A 23649-nucleotide genomic window follows, 5' to 3' on the forward strand; every position below is an offset into this window, starting at 1 on the left:
ATGTAGCAAAGCTTAAAATACTAGTTTATCATGACTGAAGTTTGAGGTGCACTAGTTTAATGCAACCCCCTCATTTTACCAAAAAAAAAAAAAAGTACTGAGCTTCACAAATGTAAAGGAGCCTGACTAAAAGTCTTATAAGGAGGTAGGAAGGATACAATCAGAACAGGGTCCAAATGCCAGTTCCCTGATCTTTCTCCTTAATAAGACTGCATTCTTCCTTGGAGCCTCTCCTACAAAGCCTTTTTCTTATCCTATTTCCTTCACATCATAATTGAATTATGGGTCCCTCCTTGAATCTAGCCCTCTGCTCAAGGCTGGGTGTCTCCGTGCAGAGGTAACAACACCTGGTGGATCCTCCACGGACTGACCTTTGCCTTGGGATGCTGGTCAGTTCGTAGTGGTAATCACTGAGCCATAATGGAAACACACCTGAACCTCATTAAGAAAATCCACAAAGGATGCCAAAAACCAAGATGGATTTGGGCTTCCCTTTTTGGACACAATTTTTTGAACACAGTCTCATTAAAATTAGCGGCACTGGAAACTGGAGCTTGGGATAGGAGAACTGCTTATATTTTAGATCAGTGCTTTCCAGGGCAGAGTTGATAGATTAAATCAATGGTTTAGTCATTGGGCTCTCAACCTTTCATCTGATTTAGCACTTACAAACAGTAGAACCTCAGTAACTCAACTCCGCTGTGGGCAATTGTTCTATTGACAATGCACTGCAGAAAACAGTCCAGTGCACTTCTTAAGAACCCCCTCTGGCAACCAGATTTTATCTTTCTTTACTCATTCAAAGTCTATCTGAGGAACCTGAGGAAACTTTAAAATGTATTTGTGGAGACAACTGGGTGGCTCAGTCAGTTGAGCACCTGCCTTTGGTTCAAATCCTGATCTCAGGGTCCTGGGATCAAGCCCCAAGTCAGGCTTCTGCTCAGCGGGGAGTCTATTTCTCCTTCTGCCCCTCCACTCTGCTCATGTTCTCTCTCTTTCTCTCAGTCTCAAATAAATAAATAAAATCCTTAAAAAAATAATAATATAAAATAAAAGGTATTTGTGTTTGAGAAATAGAAACAGATCACAGATCATTCTTGAATATACTTTTTTTTTTTTTTTTTAGTTTTCAGATAATCTTTTATTGAAGTATGTTCCTTTGTGGTTCTTAAGTAGCTGGGCAGTCCACTGTACCACTGTTGATATCATCTACGATGTCAGGAGGATGGCGGCCATCAACATTGCAGCCCACAAACTAGGAAGTCCCCAGAGATTCTCTTTAATGGCTCCAGAGAGCTCTCTGATTGTAAAGATTGGTAATGCATCTGTTGGAAAATGTTGACAATTTCATCAAAAGTGAGACTTTCATTGTACTTGGTGGTTTTTGCTTCCCTCTGTCTCTGACTGGTTCCTGGGGGCCTTTGACAATAGGGCACAGACAGAAGGTACTACCCAATCTGGGCCTATTCCAAATGGTCAGTTTCACTGTCATGTTCAGACCCTTCTGGTCACCTATTGCCTCACATGTCACCAACATTTTTGGGAGACAGACCCAAGGTCCAGTGTTGGAGCTTGAGGTAGATGTGGCATCGACTCCCCAGCTCATGCACTCAGTCTGTGACTTTGATCTCATTGGGGTGGAGTTTGGGCAACATGACAAAGGCAGCTGCCAGATGAACCAGAGGCTGGATGACCAAGAAAGTTACACCTTGACCTCCTCTGGGCCAAAAGCGGGAAGAACTGCCTCCATCCATCTTTAACAGTGCACCACTGAGAAGTCCTAACTTTATGCCAGCTTGTTTTGTTATTATTCAGAATGCTTATATGCCGTAGGAAAGAGCACATTTGGCAAAATACTTTTTTTTTTTTTTTTACAGTGAAGACCTCTTTGTTTATTTTGAGGCTCAAGCAAAAAATAGTTCTGGTCAGGGGCGCCTGGGTGGCTCAGTCGGTTAAGCGTCAGCCTTTGGCTCGGGTCGTGATCCCGGGGTCCTGGGATAGATCCCCACATTGGGCTCTCTGCTCTGTGGGAAGCCTGCTTCTCCCTCTCTCACTCCCTGTGCTTGGGTTCCCTCTCTCGCTATCTCTCTCTCTTTCTCTGTCGAATAAATAAAATCTTTAAAAAAAAAAAATAGTTCTGGTCAATTGAGTGACAATGTAAGTGATCTTAAGTCATGCATTCCCACAGGTTTATTGAGTCGAATATTACTTAACTATATCTTTGACAAATACAATTCTGATGTAGAAAACAGAGCCTGGCATTTGGAAACAGAGCTGGTCTTGAACCCTACTTCCAGACATACTAGCTCTATGATCTTGGGCAAGACAATGATCTTTTCTGAGTGTGTGTCATCTCATCTGCAAAATGTAGTTAAAAATTCCCATTAAAAATGTTGCTTTGGGGTGCCTGGGTGGCTCAGTGGGTTAAGCCACTGCCTTCGGCTCAGGTCATGATCTCAGGGTCCTGGGATCAAGTCCCGCATCGGGCTCTCTGCTCAGCAGGGAGCTTTCTTCCTCCTCTCTCTCTGCCTGCCTCTCTGCCTACTTGTGATCTCTCTCTGTCAAATAAATAAATAAAATCTTAAAAAAAAAATGTTGCTTTGAAGATTAAATTATCTCCATGAGTATTTTTTGAGCATCTCCTATGTGCCAGGCTCTTTTCTACAAATACCACAGTGAATAAAACGTAGGACTACTGTTTTGTACAGCAGGTGGTTTTGAATGGACTTGAGTATTTCCTTCCTGGTTTTTAAGTCATTCAAGCACAGTGTTGCCTGGAAGTGGATTAGAACTGGATTTCTTGTACCTGTGGTTCTAAAATAATTATCCCTCTTGTTGCTACAGATTTGGGGTTACAGTTGAGCTGCTAAAGGTTACCTAGAGATTCAGCAGGGCCATTTGTAGATTTTTACCATTTTCTTAGTTTATAAAACCTTAACTACCTGCAGAGCAATGTTTATATTTGCTCTAAATATTTTACACTACTTTTACTTTTGTCAATATGTACTGTTTAACAGTAAACATCATTTGCATTACACATTTTTAGAAAGGGAGATATACATTCTTCAGTGCCTGAAAATTCTGAATGATATGCTATTACCCAAGATTTGCCACTGGGCCAACTGGCACTCAGAAAGATCTTATGTCACTGATTATGTCATTGATGGAACAAGTAGCTCCTTTTTAGTGGTGATGATGCCATTAATGAAGTGATCTAGAAAGATGTTCATTTTTCAGAGATTTTCTGTCTGGCATTATCAAAATACACCCTAACCCTTCTAGGTATGACATCTGATAATCAACAAGGAGGCTAAGTAAAAGAATGATAGCTGGATAACTAAGAATATTCAGATAAGTTATTTGAACTTATATAATTTTATAGAAAAGGGATGATTTTCTACTCAGTTTGGAGCAATGGATGAAGAGGTAGAATTTAAATGCTTTTTAATATTAATAAATCAAAAAATAATATATCACCATGGTTTTGTAACTCACACAGGTCACCAGAGTCAGTTAGCACTATCTTCAGTGTAAAATGGAGTTAATAATTCTTGTTAAGAATGTTGGGTTTTTTTTCCTGTATAAGATTTGATAAGACTTAAACTTATCGTTAGCTATACATTTGAATTTTACACATGAATGCACCATTGCAAAAGTACTGTTGGCCTCTCAAACTGTTGGTGAAACTCCAGGCCAATGTCATCTCAGGTGACTAGATTATAGTGAATAAAACAATAAAATAGATCTTTAAAACACATACTGTCTCTGTATCAACACACATGTACATTTTGCATGGTTCCTTTATCATTACCATGTGTTTTCCTTTCAGAGCTAATTATACTGTTTTAGAAAAACAATAGAGAAGCAAAGAATAAGGAAATATAAAGCTACCCAACTGTGGAATCACCCACCTGATGTTTTAGGAATACCGGACTTCAATAACTAATCTATTGGCATTCAGCATAGTTATCTAGAGGAGAATATTTAAAGCAATGAATTTCCACTATCTTTGTAGTTCTTTAAAAATCCTGTATTTCTGTTTTTTCTATAAATATAAGCAATTTGTTTCATCTAAGATATTCACTTTGATATCACTACCATGTGTTTTCCTGACAAGACCCACCTGCCACCTGGGACCATGTGCCATGATACTTATGAGAGTTTGAAAATTATAATATTCAATTTCCTGAATTTTCCTTGAATATTTAAATAATATAGGAAGAACAGAGCAAAGATTCTTTCATGGCCACTAAGGAGGTACCAAGTAGAATTCAAACTTACTCATGGTTCACTTCTCATTTCTGCCATCTCCTTACTCTTGAGAAACTTCAATGTTGGAAGATAAATCTATATCCTAACCCAGTTTTACCTAAGAAGATCTTTGTCCCTTACTTCTGTTCATCAAATTTCAACACCAGGATAAACTGACTTTCCTTACTTCTTACCAAATTTCATCCCCATCTTGGCCCACAGAACTGAGTATCAGAGTAGTCACTGAGTCCAAAAAACAAATGCAAAGGTCCCATCAAGCTTCTCTGGAGTCGGTCTTCAAACATCATATCTAGATCCATATTCTGCTGGTAAAAACCAGTACAACCTTTCTGGAAACTAATTTGACATTATTTCTTAACCTGCTGCTATTACACACATAATTTGGCATTATGCCTTTAACTATAAGAAAATTATTTAACATTCAAAGAATTCTATGAAAGATACTCATCATGAATTTTTTCATAAATTAATAATTTAAAATCTTTTACTACTTAATGTCCAAGAACAGGACTTGGCCAAATAATTTTGGTATATCCAATATATCCATAAAATGGAGTTTCAAGCAACTATATAAAGGTTAATATTCTAGAAGAATTTCCAAAATGGCATATTAAAAATTCTCATGTTGGGGCACCTAGGTAGCTCAGTTGGTTAAGTGTCTGACTCTTGATTTTGGCTCAGGTCATGATCTCAGAGTTCTGAGATCTAGCCCCCAGTTTGACTCACACACAGGGAGTGGAGCCTTCTTAATATTCTCTCTCTCCCTCTACACCCCTCACCAAACTTCTCATGGTATAGTCCCAAAACAAAATTCCATGCACAGTATGATCTTAACTATGTATAAATAATATAAACAAGGGGGAGGGAAAACACCTACCAAAATATTAACAGTGGTTATTTTTATTCCTTTCTTATGTTCTAATTTTTTCCTATACATCCTTCAAAATTACTGAAATTTCCTGCGACAGTTATAAATAAAATAAAATTTTAAAAATTCAGGTATAGAAGAAAAACACCAGTAGAGCAATCGATGGATCACATGTTTTCTTGTCCATCCTACATCTTAGACAAGCCATATACAGCTACTCTCTGCTATGGTGCTTTTGCTAAGAATTTGCACTATCCCTTCTCCTGCTGGAGACAAAACAAGTATTGAGGGGCAATGATAAGAATCTGTGTCACCTGCTCTCTGTTCTTTTTCAGCACACAACAGTTTTGCCCTTTATATTAATCGAGATGAGGACATCACACCATGCGTATCCCAGCAGGAGCAGCGGACTCGCCGCCATATGTACCTTCTCTGTTGGCTATATATTATGGTAAGGACAGTGCCTGCTGGGCTTTCGTATTGTATTAGATTTTGCACTGCTAAATTGGGGCACATATTTCATTATGGATATAATCACTAACAGATTCACACTGCGTGCCTCATTTGGTCCAGGACCTGGGCTTTGTCTCATTTCCCCAGATGCTTATATTTTTAGAAAGTATATGCCAAACCTCACACAACAGGAATTTGTTGAACAATCCCGTGTAAGCAATGGTTCTTCCAAGGCTACATTTTTCAACTCTTTTTCAAACTAAATGTTTTTCTTGGACAGTAGTTTTATTGCTTAAGGGCTTTTTGCTTGGGATTTTTGTTGTTGCTGTTGTTGGTGAGCAAATGCAAATGAGGACAGAAGAAATGGCCTCTTTAGAGGAGTGATCTTAAACTTCATAGGAAACAAGTGAAACCGGACATTCTCCTGAGTCAGTTTAGAACCTATCTTACAATTAGCGATTACACATAATAGGCATTTAAGGGTTTGTTTTGTTTTTTAATTGGGATAAATAAATTACAAGAAATCTCCACTTGCTCCATTGGGCACAAATAAGTCTCAAGTGGGTGGTGCCACATTTATCTGATAACAGCACAGTTGACTGTTGGGTTTACTTCACCTTAGTTTCAGTTCTTACCATATTTTAATATTTCAAAATTTCAGAATTCTTTTAAGACAGAATTTCTTACTTCTCTTTGGAATTCCAAGTCCTTTTTGGAGGACCAGTACACTTAGAAGAGTTCCCTCCCATCAGCACTTCTGCCTCTCTTGTCCTGAGTTCTGGGTCACTATCCCCTCCCTTAAACGTCAACGACTGCATCACGTTATTCCAAACACCCCCAGAACTGTATTTAATCCCTCCAAAATCCCGGAGCTTTTTGGGAGGCCCAGTCTCTGTGGAGCATTTGCTCTAGCCAGCCCAGAAGTACAAAATAAAGTTCAATACAGTACTTCACGTAATTTGCGTAAATTACCACATAATGCCCCAGATCTGACCAGAAAGGAAATTTGTTTCTAGGAAGTCATACCCTGTGGCTAGATCTAAATGGACATCCAGATGAAAGACCCCAGAACAAACATGCAGTAATACTCATTCTATCTGCCATTCCATTGACTAGTCAAAGTCCGTTGGAAAACAAAGTCTGTTTGTTTTCCTCATCACTTTCTAGACTTTTTTGTTTCAACCTAAAATGTTAAGTACTGATTTTCTCTAGTAGAAAAAGTCTAGGGCACGTGGGTGGCTCAGTCAGTAAAGCAACTGTCTTTGGCTTAGGTCATGATTCTGGAGTCCCAGGATTGAGTCCCACATCGGGGTCCCTGCTCAATGGGGAGTCTGCTTCTCCCTCTGACCCGCCTCCATCTTGTGCTTTCTCTCTTTCTCTCACTCTCTCTCTCAAATAAATAAATAAAATCTTAAAAAAGAAAGAAAGAAGGAAAGAAAGAAAGAAAGAAAGAAAGAAAGAAAGAAAGAAAAAACGTCCAAATGATCAGGGCTTACAGGTGAAGTGTGACTAAAATTATGTCTCAAAAATGAATATACATACTTTATATATATGAAATTTTATATTCAAATGACTCTTATCTTTCAGAAGATCATGTAGGGAGGCTATGAATTATTCCAGGGATGCATTCATCTTAAAATCAAAAATCATTAAAAAATCAAATCCCTCCCTTGCTCCCAAAAATATAGTCTCATTATTTTGTGCTCATATTTGCTTACCTGTAGGAAGAGAAGCTTTTTTCTCTGAGATCTCTGGGTATACCTCTGTGAATTCATTTATACACTATTAAATTATCTGAACCTTATAGAGTCCCAGAAGTCTCATGAACTATGTATTTTCTGATAGCTTTTCTTCCACTGTGGGTACACTCAGTCAATGTCTCAAAGAGACACATGGCAAATACCACATAGTCTTCATTATAGACCCCCAAGATCCCTCATTAAAATGAATCATTACTCATGGTCTTCATGCCAAGTGAGGCTTGCCAGGCCTGCATACTCCCTAAGTAAACCAGTACTTGTTTGGACATGTATTGCATTAACCAGCAAATTCTCTCAGATTTGTTCTGAGAGAGCTTTCAAAGTAGACTTTTTCCTTTGGTGTTCTGCCCTAGGTATTCATAGCTATGCCAAGAGCTAAACAATGCCCCTCATATTCTGTCATAGTATATAAATCCAAGGATTTTCATTGTTATCAAAAAGGTACTGGCTTTTGCTCCTTCTAGACTATCTCAAAGCTGCCATACCAGTGACATGATAGTAGAAGTTTCAGGATATGAAATCTTTTGGTAGAATACCAAGATTGTAACTGGACATTCCAGAACTTCATGCCAAAATGGAAGAAAGCATTCCTCTTATCATATGCTAATTATAAAACAAATAGATCTCCCCTGCCATCCCCTGCATGGTTGAGCTGAATCCGTACCTCTGCATCTGCTGGCCAGACTGTCTGTGCTTTGCTCTGATTCCCACTTGCTGTCCATTCCCACATGGCTCCCGCTCCACCTAAACCTGTTCCCCTTCTAGATTTGGATAGCCAAAGTTGCAACAGCATATGGGAGCTTTCACTCATAGACTGGAGCCCACTGAGTGGCCACCCTGAGCAGTTCCCTTTCCCAATCCCTATTTCATTCCTCCCAAACTGAGCGTCAGAAGTCATTCCAGACTCCTTTTCTGCCTCCTTGTGCTTCCCACCATACCTCTCTCCACTTACCCAGGGTCTGGGACACCAGCATCTCCCTATCCACTTACAGTGGGCTCTCAATACCTTGTCTGCATACATCTCCTCCATCATCATTCCCCCACACATTCTGTGTACCCTAGTTGTGGGGTTTCCCCTAAAAAATAGGATGACCTGTATTAGCTTATGCAGGATACAACACAGAGGTCCTCTTGGCTTCTAATGCAACTGTAATTAACAGGAATTGTAAGGAATACCATTCTTTTGAGTTCTGTGTTTCAAATATGTTATTTAGCTCCCCAAATGCCTTGAGATAGGCATTATCTGGCCTATTTTACAGATAAGAAAACTAAAGCTTAGAGAGTATGTGACTTGCCCAAGAAAAAGCCAAGTATCCTTGTTGTTGCCAGATCTGGAATGCAAGCATTGTGTGTCCACAGTCTGTACAATTCACATGTTCTCCACTGCCTTCTTCTGGGAGAAGAGTACCTCTGTGGGTGAACAGATTGTGTGTTTCGTTTTTGTTTTGTTTTGAAGCAATATATCAGAAGCAGCATGTCTAATAGTTAAGACTACTTTATGGGTTGGAATTCTGACTCCTTCACTTAATTTTTCTGAGCTCTAACTTAGTCAGATATGAAATAGGGACGAGGACCTCATGGGGCAGTTTTGAGGATTCAGTTACAGTATATAGAAGCCATAGAACAATACCTGACACACGTAAAAAAATTTTTATATTTTTCTTTTATTGTCAATAGTAGTAGTAGTAATAGTAGTAGTAGTAGTAGTAGTATCTCTATACTTACTGTTCTGAGGACAATGCAGAGAGTGTTTTCTTATCAACAGTCTGAGAATTTTAGTTACAATGTTGTAAGCCTTTTGCTTTTCCTTTTATTCTTTCTCACTCACTCATACACTCTTCACTTTAAAAACCCAAAATAGCCCTAAAAGATATGAAAATAGTACTTTTGTTTGCTTTTTAAATTTAAAAGAACCATCAGGAAATCCTGAAGGGGGACCAAGTAGAACAGAGAGCTTTAAGATCATGGAATGTGATGCGCAACGAATGAATCATTGAACATTATATCAAAAACTAATGATGTACTATACATTGTATAATCGAATTTAAATTAACAACAAAAAAAAAAGATCATGGAATGTTAACTACTGTCGTCCTCTAGGTGACAAATTCTGTGAGAGACGGTATCCTTACTCTACCTATACAGGACTCCTCCTGGTGGCCAATCTCTTCTTTGGCTGGGGCCCCCCAGCACCTCACACATTTGTCTCCCTGTATAGCATTTGTGCTACTCACTACTTTGTTTTTCAATCTGAAAGACACTACTTTGCTTTTCAGCAGTGGGTCTCCTCTGTCCTGAAGTTTCTTCCATCCCCTGCCCATACTCCCCTCCCATGGTGGTTCTCATTCAGTAGACCCCACATGAGATCTCAGGGCCCATGCATAATACATGCTAACACTAAATGCAAGGCATAGCAGGAGCAAGGAGGCATTAGGGAAGGGGAGAAAATGAATCAGAGGACTTTCTTCTAATGGATAAACATTTCTTGTCATTACAGTGAGCTTATTTAAAGCAGAATAGAGATTTCTGTTGTCTCTGGGCCCTATTTCATAAATTTCATATTCCAAATCTCATTACCCCAAATGTGTCCATTGTGCAACTTCTTAAAATAGAAAACAAAACAAAGTAAAATCAAGATGAAGGATGATCATTCTTACATGACACAGTCTTAAACTGCCCTAAATCAGAGTTCTAGCTCCATCAAACTTGATTATACTTTAGTTATGCAATTGCAGATTATTTTTGCTCTCCTATTGAAACTTTTCTTTATTTCTTCAAGTCTGTGCTGGAAACAAATATTGTTTCTTTAAAACAGAGGGAAAAAACCTTAAAAATAAGATTGTACTCAAATTTAAGTCTTGGGAGGAATTTTTAGTCAGGAACAAGTAAAATTTTTAGCATAAAATTCACACCCTCTTCACTAAAAAAAGTGAAATTTTAGACCATGTAAATTTTAAACACGTGAAGTCCCCCTACTTAATTGGATGCTGCTTCACCAGTTGAGTAAACTGACCAACATGTCGTCCTCTGACCAGCAGATGACATTTTCCTTTGTTCAACTTAAATCTTTCACTCTCCCATAACTGCCTGTCCTGATGACTTTTACATCTCTAACAGTGCATGAAAGTTTTCCTGATGTCCTGGCAGTGGAGAACAGGGACCAAGGTGAAAGAGTAATGCAGCATGTGCCTCACATTCTGAAGAAAGGTGCCTTTCTTGGGGCCTATAAAAGACAGCCCAAACACTTTGTTCTCTTACACATCACCAAAGCCATCCACACTCTTTGCCATCTTCTGAACCTTCCTTCTTCAGCCCGGCTAGGGAGAAGGAGAGTGTCTTTGCAGTATTGAGTTGAGGTCTAGGGGAGCCATTGGGGAAGGAATTGCCTCCCCACATTCACCAAAACCAAGTGTAACAGACTCCAAAAGAATCCTTGGTAAATCAGGTATAAGACAGAAATCTAACTTAGGAAGAGATTTGTGAACATTCATTTGCCTCCTGCCTGAGCAGGAGGGAGGGAGGGACAGCTGTAAAGCAGCCTATGACCACATCACTTGTATGTGGCAAAGATGGATGTGTTTCTTGTGGATCTGGTTTGACATTGAGGGAGAGCTCTAGGCTCAGCTGTCTTAATGGTGGCCCACCCAAGAAGGCCAGCCCCTAGGCAGGGGTTTCCAAACAGCAAGAAATTATAGCATCCTGCCATGAGCAGGACCCAGTCCATAACCCACATATGGAAATTCTGAATTAGAGAAGCCCCTCAGAGACCCCTACAAGCCTCACACATATGTACCACATGCAAAAGTAGGCATCTAAAATCAGCCTCACAGCATTTATCAGTGGAGAGCGGGTACTAACAAAGATAAAGGGGAAACCACTTGCACAGCCATGGACAGTGAAGTCAGGAGTTATTCATCCTCCTCCCATTTCCCCTCCCAGATCCCCAGCTAGGAAAGAGACATCCCAGAACCAGGCTATGCCCTCCCATTCTACTTCAAGGTACTGGAGGAGGAGGCAGAACAAAAATACAGAGCCCCCTTCCGCTCAAGACTCTGGCAATAATTCTGGTATGTTCAGTGCAGACAGAAGGCTTGTGTTGGAGCTGAGTGAGGGTAGAGTGACCAGAGACCCCTGGAGTGGAGGAAGGATTATGTAAGCCTTGTAGGATATGTAAAGACTGTGTCCTTAGTTCATACTGAAATCAAGAGTTATTGGAAGGTTTTGAACAGAAAACTGACATAATCTGAGACATTTTTAAAAGATTATTTTGGCTACTATGTTGAGAATGGACTGCAGGCAAGGATGGAGCAAGAAAACAGTTATAAAGCTATAGAAGTAATCCTTTCTAGGAAGCAGTGGCATGGCTTGGACCAAGGTGGTAGAAATGGCAGTGTGAGAACTAGAAGAATTCTGGATCTATTTTGAAGATAGAGCCAATAGGATTTCCTACCTAATTTTGACCAAATCTAAATTAAACTCTGGGTTCAGCCCTTCAATACCTCTTTAATTTGATATGGTGGGCAGAATAATGGTTCCAGAAATGTCCACATCCTAATCTCTAGGATTTGTGAATGTGTCACCTCACATGACAAAAAGGACTTTGCAGATGTGATTACATTTAAGACCTTGGGTGGGGGAGGTTAGCCTGCATTAGCCAAGTGGGCCCAAACTGATTGTCTGGTTTCTCTGCTGCAGTTAGAGGGGAGCAGGACTGTGGGAGAAGGGTCAGAGAGATATTACGGGGAAAGGACTCAAACCATCACTGCCAGTTTTCAAGATAGAGGAAGTGGACCATGAGCCAAGTAATGTGGGTCACTTCTAACAGCTAGAGAAGTCAAGGAGATGGATCCAGAAAGAACACAGCCCTGCCAACATTTTGACTATAGCCTCAACAGACCTGTGTTGGACTTCTAACCTACAGAATTGTAAGATAAATGTGTGTTGTTTTTAGCCACAAAGTTTGTAGCAATGTATTATACCAGCAGTAGAACACTTACATATTTGAGCAAAACACTCAATTACTACAGCTGAAAAAAAAGAGAGTCATGACACTTAGGCAGGATTACTGTAAGAATCAGAAAAATAAGTGTAGGGGCTCCTGGGTAGCTCAGTCGGCTAAGTGTTGGACTCTTGATTTCTACTCAGGTCATGATCTCAGGGTGGTGAGATCCAGCTGCATTATTATCAGGCTCCATGTTGAACATGGAGCCTGCTTAAGATTCTTAAGATTCTCTCTCTCCCTCTGCCCCTCCCTCCCCACCCTCAGGCGCTCACGCTCTCTCTCTCTCTCTCTCTCTCTCTCTCCCAAAAGAAAGGAAGGAAGGAAGGAAGGAAAGATGTGTGTAAAACGCCTGCCACACAATTGGCAGTTAGTCCAGTAGCCATTGTTGTTGTTCTATTTATATGCTAAGAATACTCAGACTGAAAGTAGCCTAACCCAGCCCCTTTCTGCATGTTTCTTCCTTCATTAACCTCTTGTGCCTGTTCTGGGAGGTGGAGGTCCAGATCCTTGAATTGACACCATCTTTTGTTCAGTTCCCCTCTTCCCTTGCTTTGAGCAAATCACTTATCCTCTCCTAGCGCTCATTTTTACCACCTTTAAAAAGGGAGTAACATTTGCACTACAGAATTGCCTTGAGGATTAAGAAGCACATGGGCCCCTTGGGAAATGATTGTGTCTTTCCTTCCTCCCACCACAAAAATCCTGACTGTCTGAGGAGTGTATGGGAAAGTTCCATTTCCTTCTCTCCCTTGTCCCCACAACTCTTATTTTCATTTTATCCTCTGCTCTTCTTATGGATTCTGGTCCTACTTCATGGGCTTCATGTCCCCTCATAATCTATTAAGAATGCTAAAGGGTTTTCTGAAAATTTCTTACAGTTCGAACATTAAGTTATTTCCCAAGCTCTGCTTTTCCCCTGAGAACCAAAAATGTCATTGTTTTCCCATTATTCTGATCTGCTTATTTTTACAAACACGTTGTTGAGATGAGTTGTTGTTTTCTCATCTTCTGGACAATGGAGGACTTACCAACTGAGAGTATGGCTTGCACTCAGCCCCTCAGAATGCCCACTCGGGTGTTGATTAAATCAGTTCCTTAGATCTGCATCTGGACAGAAAAGGCTTGTGTGTATAATCCATCTCAGTTCCCAGTACTTATTATTCTGAGTTTTGTCTTCTCTAACCCCAACAGCTGGTTCTCAGACTTGCTGAGAGCACATGAAGAACTAGAATTCCCCATATGCTGTTAACCATGCCCCCCACCCCAAAATCATCTTCTATGTGGTTATGACCTTTCCCACACTTCCCAGCAGGACATCCAAACCAACATAACTACTTCTTTTCTCTGTAGTCTAGAATCACCATTTTGATGCTGCTTGTGTCCTCTATGTTACTTGGCAATTTTACTTTGCATTTCCTCTACCTGTTCTGCCAGTACTCCCTCCACCTCCAGCTCATACTCCCCAGTGATCTCCCAGCAGGTGGCCTGACCTTGTATTTCATGGAGACTCTAAAAGACTTTAAATAGGAACTCTTTCCATTTCTTCCTATAGACATCTTTACTGTACCCACTCCCTCCTTATGACAATAGGGGAAGAATTTCTATACCGCCTCTCTTCCATTGATATTGTAGCAGTTTTGATACTAAATTATGCCCCTTCCTGAATCACTGTCTTCTCAGACTTGGATGTCACAATCTCCAATTTCCCTCCCCAATCTCAAAACCATCCCTCATAGCATCATCTGCAGGCTCTTCCCACTCTACCCAAACCCCCATGCTGGAGTACCTTGGATCCCAGCCCATCATCTTCTCCTTTTCTAATTTATTAACTTTTTAAATTTATTGTGGTGAGAATACTCAACTTGGAATCCACCTTCTTAACCAAGATCCTTTTCTCTTACTGCCTACTCTCCCTAAGTAAATTCATCAACTCTCCGATTGTGATTTCTTCCATCCCAGATCTGCAGCTCAGAGCTCTCTTCTGATAAGCCTCATAAGCCTCTCATGCTTGCAATTGCACACCATACTCAAGCAGTACCTGCTTTCCCAACTGCACCCCAAGATTGTATTCCCTGAGCATTGCCATCCACCCAGATGTTCATGCCAGAAATTTATAAGACATCGACAACCTATCTTTCTGGGGCCTTCTACAGATAATCATTTACCAATTTCTGGCTTCTGTTCTTCTGAAGTACTTGAAGAATCTTTGCGCTTGCTCCTCTCCACTGCCAACACCATGCCCCAGCTTTTGTTATCCCTCTCCTGAACCACACACGGAACTGTCATCCCCCACCACCACGTAACGTGCCTGTCCACTTGCAGGATCCTTGGGCACATCCTTTAAAACCACTGACCATGTCACTCCTTTACTCAGAGAGTATGGATGACTTCCCATTGCTTCTAGGAATAAAGTCCAAAGTTTCTTTTCATGGCTTCAGGGACCTACATTATTTGACCTCGCTGACTTCTCTAGGTCCCTCATCCTCCTCTACCCTCTTTGCTTGCTGGCTCCAGCCACAGTGACCTTCTCTCTAATGGTTAAGTGCAATCTAATTTTCTTCTAAGGTCAAAGCTTTCACCTTCCTCGTACCTCCACCCAACCTCCCTTTAGTCATACCCCCACAATTCTTCATACTTCACATCTCAGCTTAACTATCTCTTTCTTATGGAGGTCTTCTCTGACTCCCAAGACTGGGTTCAGCCTCTCTAGGGGACACTACTGTAATGCCCTGTTCCTTTCTATCTAAGGAGTTAAAAAGCAGTTGTTGTTATATGGTTATCTGGTTGATTTTTTTCAAAGCCTGTCCTGCCCCCAACCAGATCCCCTCCATTCACTAACTAGAACAAGAGAAAGGTCAGCAGTTGAACTGGTCTTAAAGAAAATAAAGAGAACTTTCCTAGCTACAGTTTTCTAAGGGTTAATACAAACACATTTCCTTTAGACATCACATCAGTCAAAATGTCAGAAAATATTCTTAAGATAGATTGCTTAATAAGAGAAATTGTGACAGTGTGTGAGTTCTAAAAGCAAGCAGATAAAGTAGGGAAACTTTAAATTATATATATACATACACACACACCTATCTTACACTTAGCTCAATGGTAACCATACAAAGTAGTTTACAATATTCCTACCACCCATTTCTCTAATATTGAATTTTGGCTTGTCTCATCTCCTACCTGCCTGATTCATTTAAATTGCCAACTGAAGCTGATGGACTTCTAGAAAGAACCACACAGACTGAACTCCTTATCAGAGTGTCATCCTATGTATGGGAGGTGACCCAGGTCATGCAATAAAAACATTTCAAGTAGAGGAAAGATCCTTTTATTAGTCAAATTATAGACTCTTCATTTCCCTGAGGTGAGCCTTCTCTGTGTCTTTGAGAATATGAGAGCATTTTGAAGGTTCAGAACATATTCTCTGGCAGCTGCAGGAGGGGATTACGTGAACAACTCCACAGTGACCATTAGCCCTGCTCAGTCTCATCTTTGGCAGAGGGTTTCCACAGCCTGCAGACATTTGTGTCTCCCACAGCACCCAGCATTGCTAGTTTCCCCTGAGGCACAAATAAACACTGATTTAAAAAACAAAAAACAGATGAGGACATATTTGTACCAGATTTGAGGGGATTTTTTAAAAAGATTTATTTATTTATTTTTAGAGAGAGAGAACATGAATGAATGCGCATGTTGCGGGGCGGAGAGATGGACTGGGAGAGAGAGTCTTAAGTGACATGGGGGTCAATCACATGACTCTTGAGATCATGCCTGAGCAGAAACCAAGAGTCCAATGCCTAACTGACTACACCATCCAGGCACTGCAGTACCAGATTTGAGTTTAGGTCACAAGAGTGAAAAGAAATCTGCAGCCAAAATGACCTTTTGATTGAGATATAAAGGAAATGGCAAGAGAAACTTAGTCGAAAATAACTATGCAAAACTTTGGCTTTATACATTTAAGTAGACCCATTTTCCTAGTAATTTTCAAAGACAAGAAACTAGCTTGATTATTATTATAACATCTTAGTTCTCCCTTAATCTGAGAGATCTGGGTCAGTGTAGACTAGGGACAAGAGTCGTTGAGTACAATGCTAAAAAGACTCTTAAACAAGTGTCTGTTTCTCTATGGTGTATCAGGCATTGTGCTAGATACAGGTAGTAAACAATGTATTAAGCTTCAACTCTGCCCTCAAGGAGCCGACAGTCTACTTAAGAATACAGAAAAATAAAAAAGCAATTACCTTACGTTGATATGGGCTGTTTATAATAATAGAAATACAGAAGGCTCTGAAAGTCCAGATGAACATTTCCTAACCCAGACTCATAGGGTCATAAAAGTCCTCCAAAAGAAGTGACATGGGAGCTGGCCCTTGAGGGGCCATAAAAAGGGCCAGGGTAAAAGTGGTTCAGGCAGAGAAAGGAGATGGCCTGGAAGCAAGAGATGGCAAATCATAGGCAAAGAAGTTCGGTGCACTTGGAACTGGCCACATTTTGTCCTCCTCCAGTCAGGACAATCTCAATTCTACCTTTCCTCTTCCCACTAGGGCTACTTTTATTTTACCTCTCTACAACATCCTTGTTTGAAACTGTTTTGTGTGTGTTCCTTTGGTTGGTTGGTTGGTTGGTTGGTTGGTTGGTTGGTTGGTTGGTTTGCCTGTTTCCCATGATGCCATACTGCCTCTGGTATCCTGCTCATGTTCTCCTTGGCAGGCCCTGTTGTTCTAGCCCCTCCCACACTCAACCCCTCTTCACTACCTTTCTCACACTGTCTCCTATCCCCTTTCCACCTCTTGGGCAGAGTGTTTAAAATGCAAATCTGATCATGTCAATCCTCCTACTTAAAACCCTTCAGTGGTTTGTTTTTACCTGTTTGGATTTTTTTTTTCTTTTTGGGTAGCACTTTTATTTTTCCTTATGCCATGATGTATCCCTGGGCTGTGATATTCTCACATAACAGTAGAAAAATAAGATGTGTAAGTCATCCTTAAAAGCTGAGAAATGATACCAAAATCTTAAGTAAATTAAAACAATGCATAAATTTACAGGTATAAATACACAAATTGCTTTGCATCTATAACAAGTAGTTTAAGCCCTGTGTTATTCTGTTGAAAACACATTGGATGAGAAGGAAAATGGAGTCCGAAGGCTTGGATTAGCTCTGTTTCCTAGCTCTGCTGGAGGACTGTAAGAAAGAAGTGACAATTAAAAACAATTAAAAAGGAAAGTAAAGAAAAGAAAAAAGAAGTGATAGTTCATTCATAAAGTCTTACCAGCCTCTTGAGAAATTCAGGAATTGCCATTAGTACTCTGTGTAGATCTAATCAGGCCGCAGAGGAGTGAACAGCTCACATGACACTTTCAGTCAGCCAAACGCCATCACATCAGGCCAAGTCCCCTCCATAAACACATTACACTTAGCCTCCCTCTGTCACACAGAATGCCCAACCAAATGTATAAACTTTAAACCAAATGTATGTACACAATTTCAGAAAACACATGATCAAAAATAGCTAACTTGAGTACAATGCTAAACAGTGCCATTTGCCTTCCTGTCAGACAAGGACAGGTTTCTTTTTAAAATGGCATGTTCCTGGTAGATAAGTCTAACAAGATGTGTACCTCTGCTAGAGAAAACTTATACGTGTGAACTAACTTGTACAGAAAAGTGCTATGTATCTGCTAGCAGTCCATTTAAAAGTATTCGCAATGGCAAACAGACAGGCTAGCCTCGTTGGAATTCTACCTGCTAATCCACATCTGCTGGAAGGTCAAAGGAGTAGCCAGATACTGTAATTGCACTCACAGGGGTGGTAATCTTAATTTTCATTGTAGTTGGCTCTGGGGCTATGACATCTGTGTTCTAAAGTCTGTAATGCTGAGCTACTTGATAAAATACCACCAGCCACGTGCCACACATTGTACTGACATCTAGGCCCTTGCCAATATAAGCATCACATCTCGTGGTTGCATTAAAGGCATTCTTATAAATGCCATGATTCCATGCCTAGGAAGGGTGGCTAGAAAGAGCTTCTGGGTCTAAGACCCTCTCCCTCCAGAGGGAAGTGATCTGGCCTTGGGGAGCTCAGGTCTATTCTCCAGAAAGGATGGTGAACAGTGGTACCTCTTGTTGGACATCCAGGATAGGGTGGCACCACTTCTCCTGAGATCATGTACAATTTCCTTCTCTTCTACGGTAGTGTGGTTATAACCTTTAGAAATATTCTTCTAAGTCTTAGCTTGCCAGTCTCATAAATAAGCTAACAGGGACCAGGCATAAACCTCAGAAATGGGCATTGTGTGGGTGACAGGTAACACCGTTATCCAAGTCTGTACACCCACCTGTGTATGACCAGAGGCTTACAGGGATGGCACAGGCAGAATAACAACTTGCACAGCTGGGCTAGTGGAGGTGTCAAAAAGGACCTCTGACAGGTGGCCTTGAAGCTCAAGGTAGCTTCACTGAAGAAGAACATGGTGTTTCTCAGGAGCTACAGGAATCACTGCCGAAGGTGCAGTGTCACATTCCCCACCCACCCAGCAGGAAGAGAACTTTATTCAATAGCATTCTTTGATGGCAGATACTGCTCTTGTTCTAGGTTCACCACCCATATGATTCTCCCTCTGCCCCATACTTACCATTACATCTTGTTGTTTGGGGCAATAAATAACAGAACCAACCAGGCACACTGATTATCATCCTTAGCAGAGACATCTTTGCTCATACATGGGCCACTGTTGAGGGAAAGAACAGTGACTTCTCAATTCTTCTTAATACTTTGATTTCTGGCCTACACAAATGAAAAAGAACTGGCTTTGAAGAAGTGACAGCATCTGGAGAACTTTTTATTGCTGAAACCCTTTAGTGGTCTCAAAGGCCCTGTATAACTTCACCCTTGCCTAACTACGCCACCTCATCTCCTGCCCTTGCCCACTAGCCCTTTACCCTTCAGTTACGTCGGTCTTCTTTCCATCCTTCAGACACACCATGCTCTCAAAGCATTCAAACCATGTCCTTCCCTCACCTGTTACTCTATTGTCTGGCTTTCCTTCCAGATGGCAAAGTTCTGAGGGTAGGAGATATGCCTCTTTTGTTCACTGTAATACCCCCACCTCCTACCAAAATGTTAGGCTCAAAGCATGTGTTAAACATGGAAATGAATGAATAAGAAGAGACTGTAAGCAAATGTTAAGGTTTAGTGACCACATACTGGATGAGTTGGTATCTCTTGGCTTCTATTATCTTTGTGACATGAAAGGGTTTTTTGTTTTGCTTTTTTTAAGGGGGAATAATACAATAGACCCCTACTACCCATCACCTAACTCCAGTAATTATCAATATATTGCCAAACTTGTTTCATCTACACCTAATACGTGTTGGATTTATGTAGATATATAATTTACATACAATCCAGTGGTTTTAAGACTTCATGAGGTTGTGCAACTGTCACTATTATTAATTCCAGAATATTTTTATCATCCCCAAAATTATCTCTGTACCCCTCAAGCAGTCACTCCCCATTCTCCCCTCCCTTCAGCCTCTAGAAATGACTACCCTACTTTCTGTCTATATGAATTTTCCTGGTCTGGATATTTCATATAAATGGAACAATACAATATATGGCCTTCTGTGTCTGGCTTCTTTTGCTCAGCATGATGTTTTTAAGATTCATCCATGTTGTAGCATATATTAGCCTACATTACTTTTTATGGCCAAATAATATTCCATTGTCTAAATAAAGTACAATTTGTGTGTGCATTCATTAATTGATGGGCATTTGGGGGTTGTTTCCTGCTTTTTGGCTAAGGATGGAAGTGTGAATGTATAAAGTATCCACATAGTTAAAAGGAGAAAGAGCTTATAAGGAGGCATAAGGATTTCAGGCCACGGGGAAGCCAGGTTAAATTTGATACTACAAAATAATGCTGCATTATTATAAAATTTTAGTACACAAAACCCTTTGAAGTGAGCTCTGCCTCTTCCCCAGAACTCCATACACCAGTTCTACTAAACTTCTTGTAGTTCCTTAAACTTGGTCTCACTCACTCTGCCTCTCTGTGGGACCATTTGCTTCTAGGACTTACCTCCACTTACCATCTATCTTTGAGTCTCAAATCAGATGTCCCTTCACCCAGGAAGTCATCTCCAACACTCTGATTGATGGTAGGTGTCCCTTTTAAGTATTCCCATGACATCCCTAATCACCCTATTATAGCTCTTATAACACTACTGTGAAACCTCACCCCTGCACCACCACTGGACTATAAGCTTGTGGGCAGGAACTACAAAGACATTCTCCAAATTACCCCCAACACCTGAGACAGTGTCTGGTGCATAACTGGGGCCTAGTAAATTTTGAAGGAATAAATGAATGAATGATGCATACTTTCATAACTATAAATCCATGAGGGTCAAAGACACTAAAAACTAGGGCAAGACAGTGATGTGGATGTCATTCCAACACAATAACCATTGCAACTCTCCCCAGATGAATTTTCACTCCTTTAAAAATAAGGGAGAATTATAATATTTGTCAAAACATACATATTTGTAGTTCTGAACAAGTTTCCTATCAATGGTAAAAATAAATTTTTCAGAAGTATTAGCAGTTATCAATTCTCCCACTTTTTTTCCTTGTCCACATTTGTTGTTCCATTCTTGAATAAAGACTTCTAGAACAAAATTGGAAAGTGGCACTCAGGTGGACACAGAGAGAAAAGAATAGACTACTAGCCAGGATCACAAATACAATCTAGCATAAGAGATAACTTCTTAATTGACATTGAGGAGGGTTAAAGTGGTTTTCCAAAAGAAAGAAAACTATTAGTAATATGTCTGTTCCATTACCATTAATTTTGTTAACTTAATTTTTATTCCTTTTTGTTCACTCAGTTAGAATTTTGGCTGTGTATACTCCCCAAAATTATTAAATTATAAAAAATCTGGATTTTTAATAGCATATTGGGTTAATAGGGATAGTGTCTGAACTTGATCAAATAAATTCTTCTCTAAAATAACCACACAGAAAATACAGCTACATTTCAAACGTTGTATGCCTCAAATCTCTGAATGAATTTTCCTCTGAGGAAAGGATTGTGTAGAAGAAGAAATATCTGACACATACAAATTAAGTGAGGTTGATCTATTGAAATGTAGCTGGCAACAGCCCAGCTTCTTAGTTTTCTTTTAATAGTTTATTTCTAAGTGCACACATCTTTAAACTAGCTATATAGCTTGTTTTTACAAGAGACAAATAGCGGAAGATGGCCCTAAATTGGCTCTTGCTTTGCAATCCAAAGTATATCTTTTTTTTTTTTAAGTTTTTATTTTTTTCAGCATAACAGTATTCATTATTTTTGCACCACACCCAGTGCTCCATGCAATCCGTGCCCTCTACAATACCCACCACCTGGTGCCCCCAACCTCCCACCCCCCACCCCTTCAAAATTCTCAGATCGTTTTTCAGAGTCCATAGTCTCTCATGGTTCACCTCCCCTTCCAATTTCCCTCAACTCCCTTCTTCTCTCCATCTCCCCTTGTCCTCCATGCTATTTGTTATGCTCCACAAATAAGTGAAACCATATGATAATTGACTCTCTCTGCTTGACTTATTTCACTCAGCATAATCTCTTCCAGTCCCGTCCATGTTGCTACAAAACTTGGGGATTCATCCTTTCTTTCTTTTTTTTTTTTTTACAGCTTTATAAACATATATTTTTATCCCCAGGGGTACAGGTCTGCGAATCGCCAGGTTTACACACTTCACAGCACTCACCATAGCACATACCCTCCCCGATATCCATAACCCCACCCCCTCTCCCAACCCCCTCCCCCCATCAACCCTCAGTTTGTTTTGTGAGATTAAGAGTCACTTATGGTTTGTCTCCCTCCCAATCCCATCTTGTTTCATTTACTCTTCTCCTACCCCCTCGACCCCCCATGTTGCATCTCCTCTCCCTCATATCAGGGAGATCATATGATAGTTGTCTTTCTCCGATTGACTTATTTCGCTAAGCATGATACCCTCTAGTTCCATCCACGTCGTCGCAAATGGCAAGATTTCATTTCTTTTGATGGCTGCGTAGTATTCCATTGTGTATATATACCACATCTTCTTTATCCATTCGTCTGTAGATGGACATCTAGGTTCTTTCCATAGTTTGGCTATTGTAGACATTGCTGCTATAAACATTCGGGTGCATGTGCCCCTTCGGATCACTATGTTTGTATCTTTAGGGTAAATACCCAGCAGTGCAATTGCTGGGTCATAGGGTAGTTCTATTTTCAACATTTTGAGGAAACTCCATGCTGTTTTCCAGAGTGGTTGCACCAGCTTGCATTCCCACCAACAGTGTAGGAGGGTTCCCCTTTCTCCGCATCCTCGCCAGCATCTGTCATTTCCTGACTTGTTCATTTTAGCCATTCTGACTGGTGTGAGGTGATATCTCATGGTGGTTTTGATTTGTATTTCCCTGATGCCGAGTGATATGGAGCACTTTTTCATGTGTCTGTTGGCCATCTGGATGTCTTCTTTGCCGAAATGTCTGTTCATGTCCTCTGCCCATTTCTTGATTGGATTATTTGTTCTTTGGGTGTTGAGTTTGCTAAGTTCTTTATAGATTTTGGACACTAGCCCTTTATCTGATATGTCATTTGCAAATATGTTCTCCCATTCTGTCAGTTGTCTTTTGGTTTTGTGAACTGTTTCCTTTGCTGTGCAAAAGCTTTTGATCTTGATAAAATCCCAATAGTTCATTTTTGCCCTTGCTTCCCTTGCCTTTGGTGATGTTCCTAGGAAGATGTTGCTGCGGCTGACGTCGAAGAGGTTGCTGCCTGTGTTCTCCTCGAGGATTTTGATGGATTCCTTTCTCACATTGAGATCCTTCATCCATTTTGAGTCTATTTTCGTGTGTGGTGTAAGGAAATGATCCAATTTCATTTTTCTGCATGTGGCTGTCCAATTTTCCCAACACCATTTATTGAAGAGGCTGTCTTTGTTCCATTGGACATTCTTTCCTGCTTTGTCGAAGATGAGTTGACCATAGAGTTGAGGGTCCATTTCTGGGCTCTCTATTCTGTTCCATTGATCTATGTGTCTGTTTTTGTGCCAGTACCATGCTGTCTTGATGATGACAGCTTTGTAATAGAGCTTGAAGTCCGGAATTGTGATGCCACCAACTTTGGCTTTCTTTTTCAATATTCCTTTGGCTATTCGAGGTCTTTTCTGGTTCCATATAAATTTGAGGATTATTTGTTCCATTTCTTTGAAAAAAATGGATGGTACTTTGATAGG

At 40.4% G+C, this 23649-nt stretch overlaps 1 protein-coding gene across 5 annotated transcripts in view; it reads left to right on the forward strand.

Annotated features, from left to right (window-relative positions):
- Window positions 1–23649, forward strand: part of AIG1 (androgen induced 1) — a 265961-nt gene that overhangs the window by 204008 nt on the left and 38304 nt on the right. For 3 of the 5 annotated variants that reach the window (XM_047734176.1, XM_047734172.1, XM_047734170.1), the window contains one exon: window positions 5476–5591. The exons of the other annotated variants lie outside the window; for them this stretch is intronic. In XM_047734176.1, coding sequence (XP_047590132.1) covers window positions 5476–5591 — 116 coding nt within the window. The remainder of the gene's footprint in view (window positions 1–5475; window positions 5592–23649) is intronic. 5 annotated transcript variants of the gene reach the window in all.

This window comes from Lutra lutra, chromosome 6 (assembly GCF_902655055.1).
Source record: "Lutra lutra chromosome 6, mLutLut1.2, whole genome shotgun sequence".
Taxonomy (NCBI): domain Eukaryota; kingdom Metazoa; phylum Chordata; class Mammalia; order Carnivora; family Mustelidae; genus Lutra; species Lutra lutra.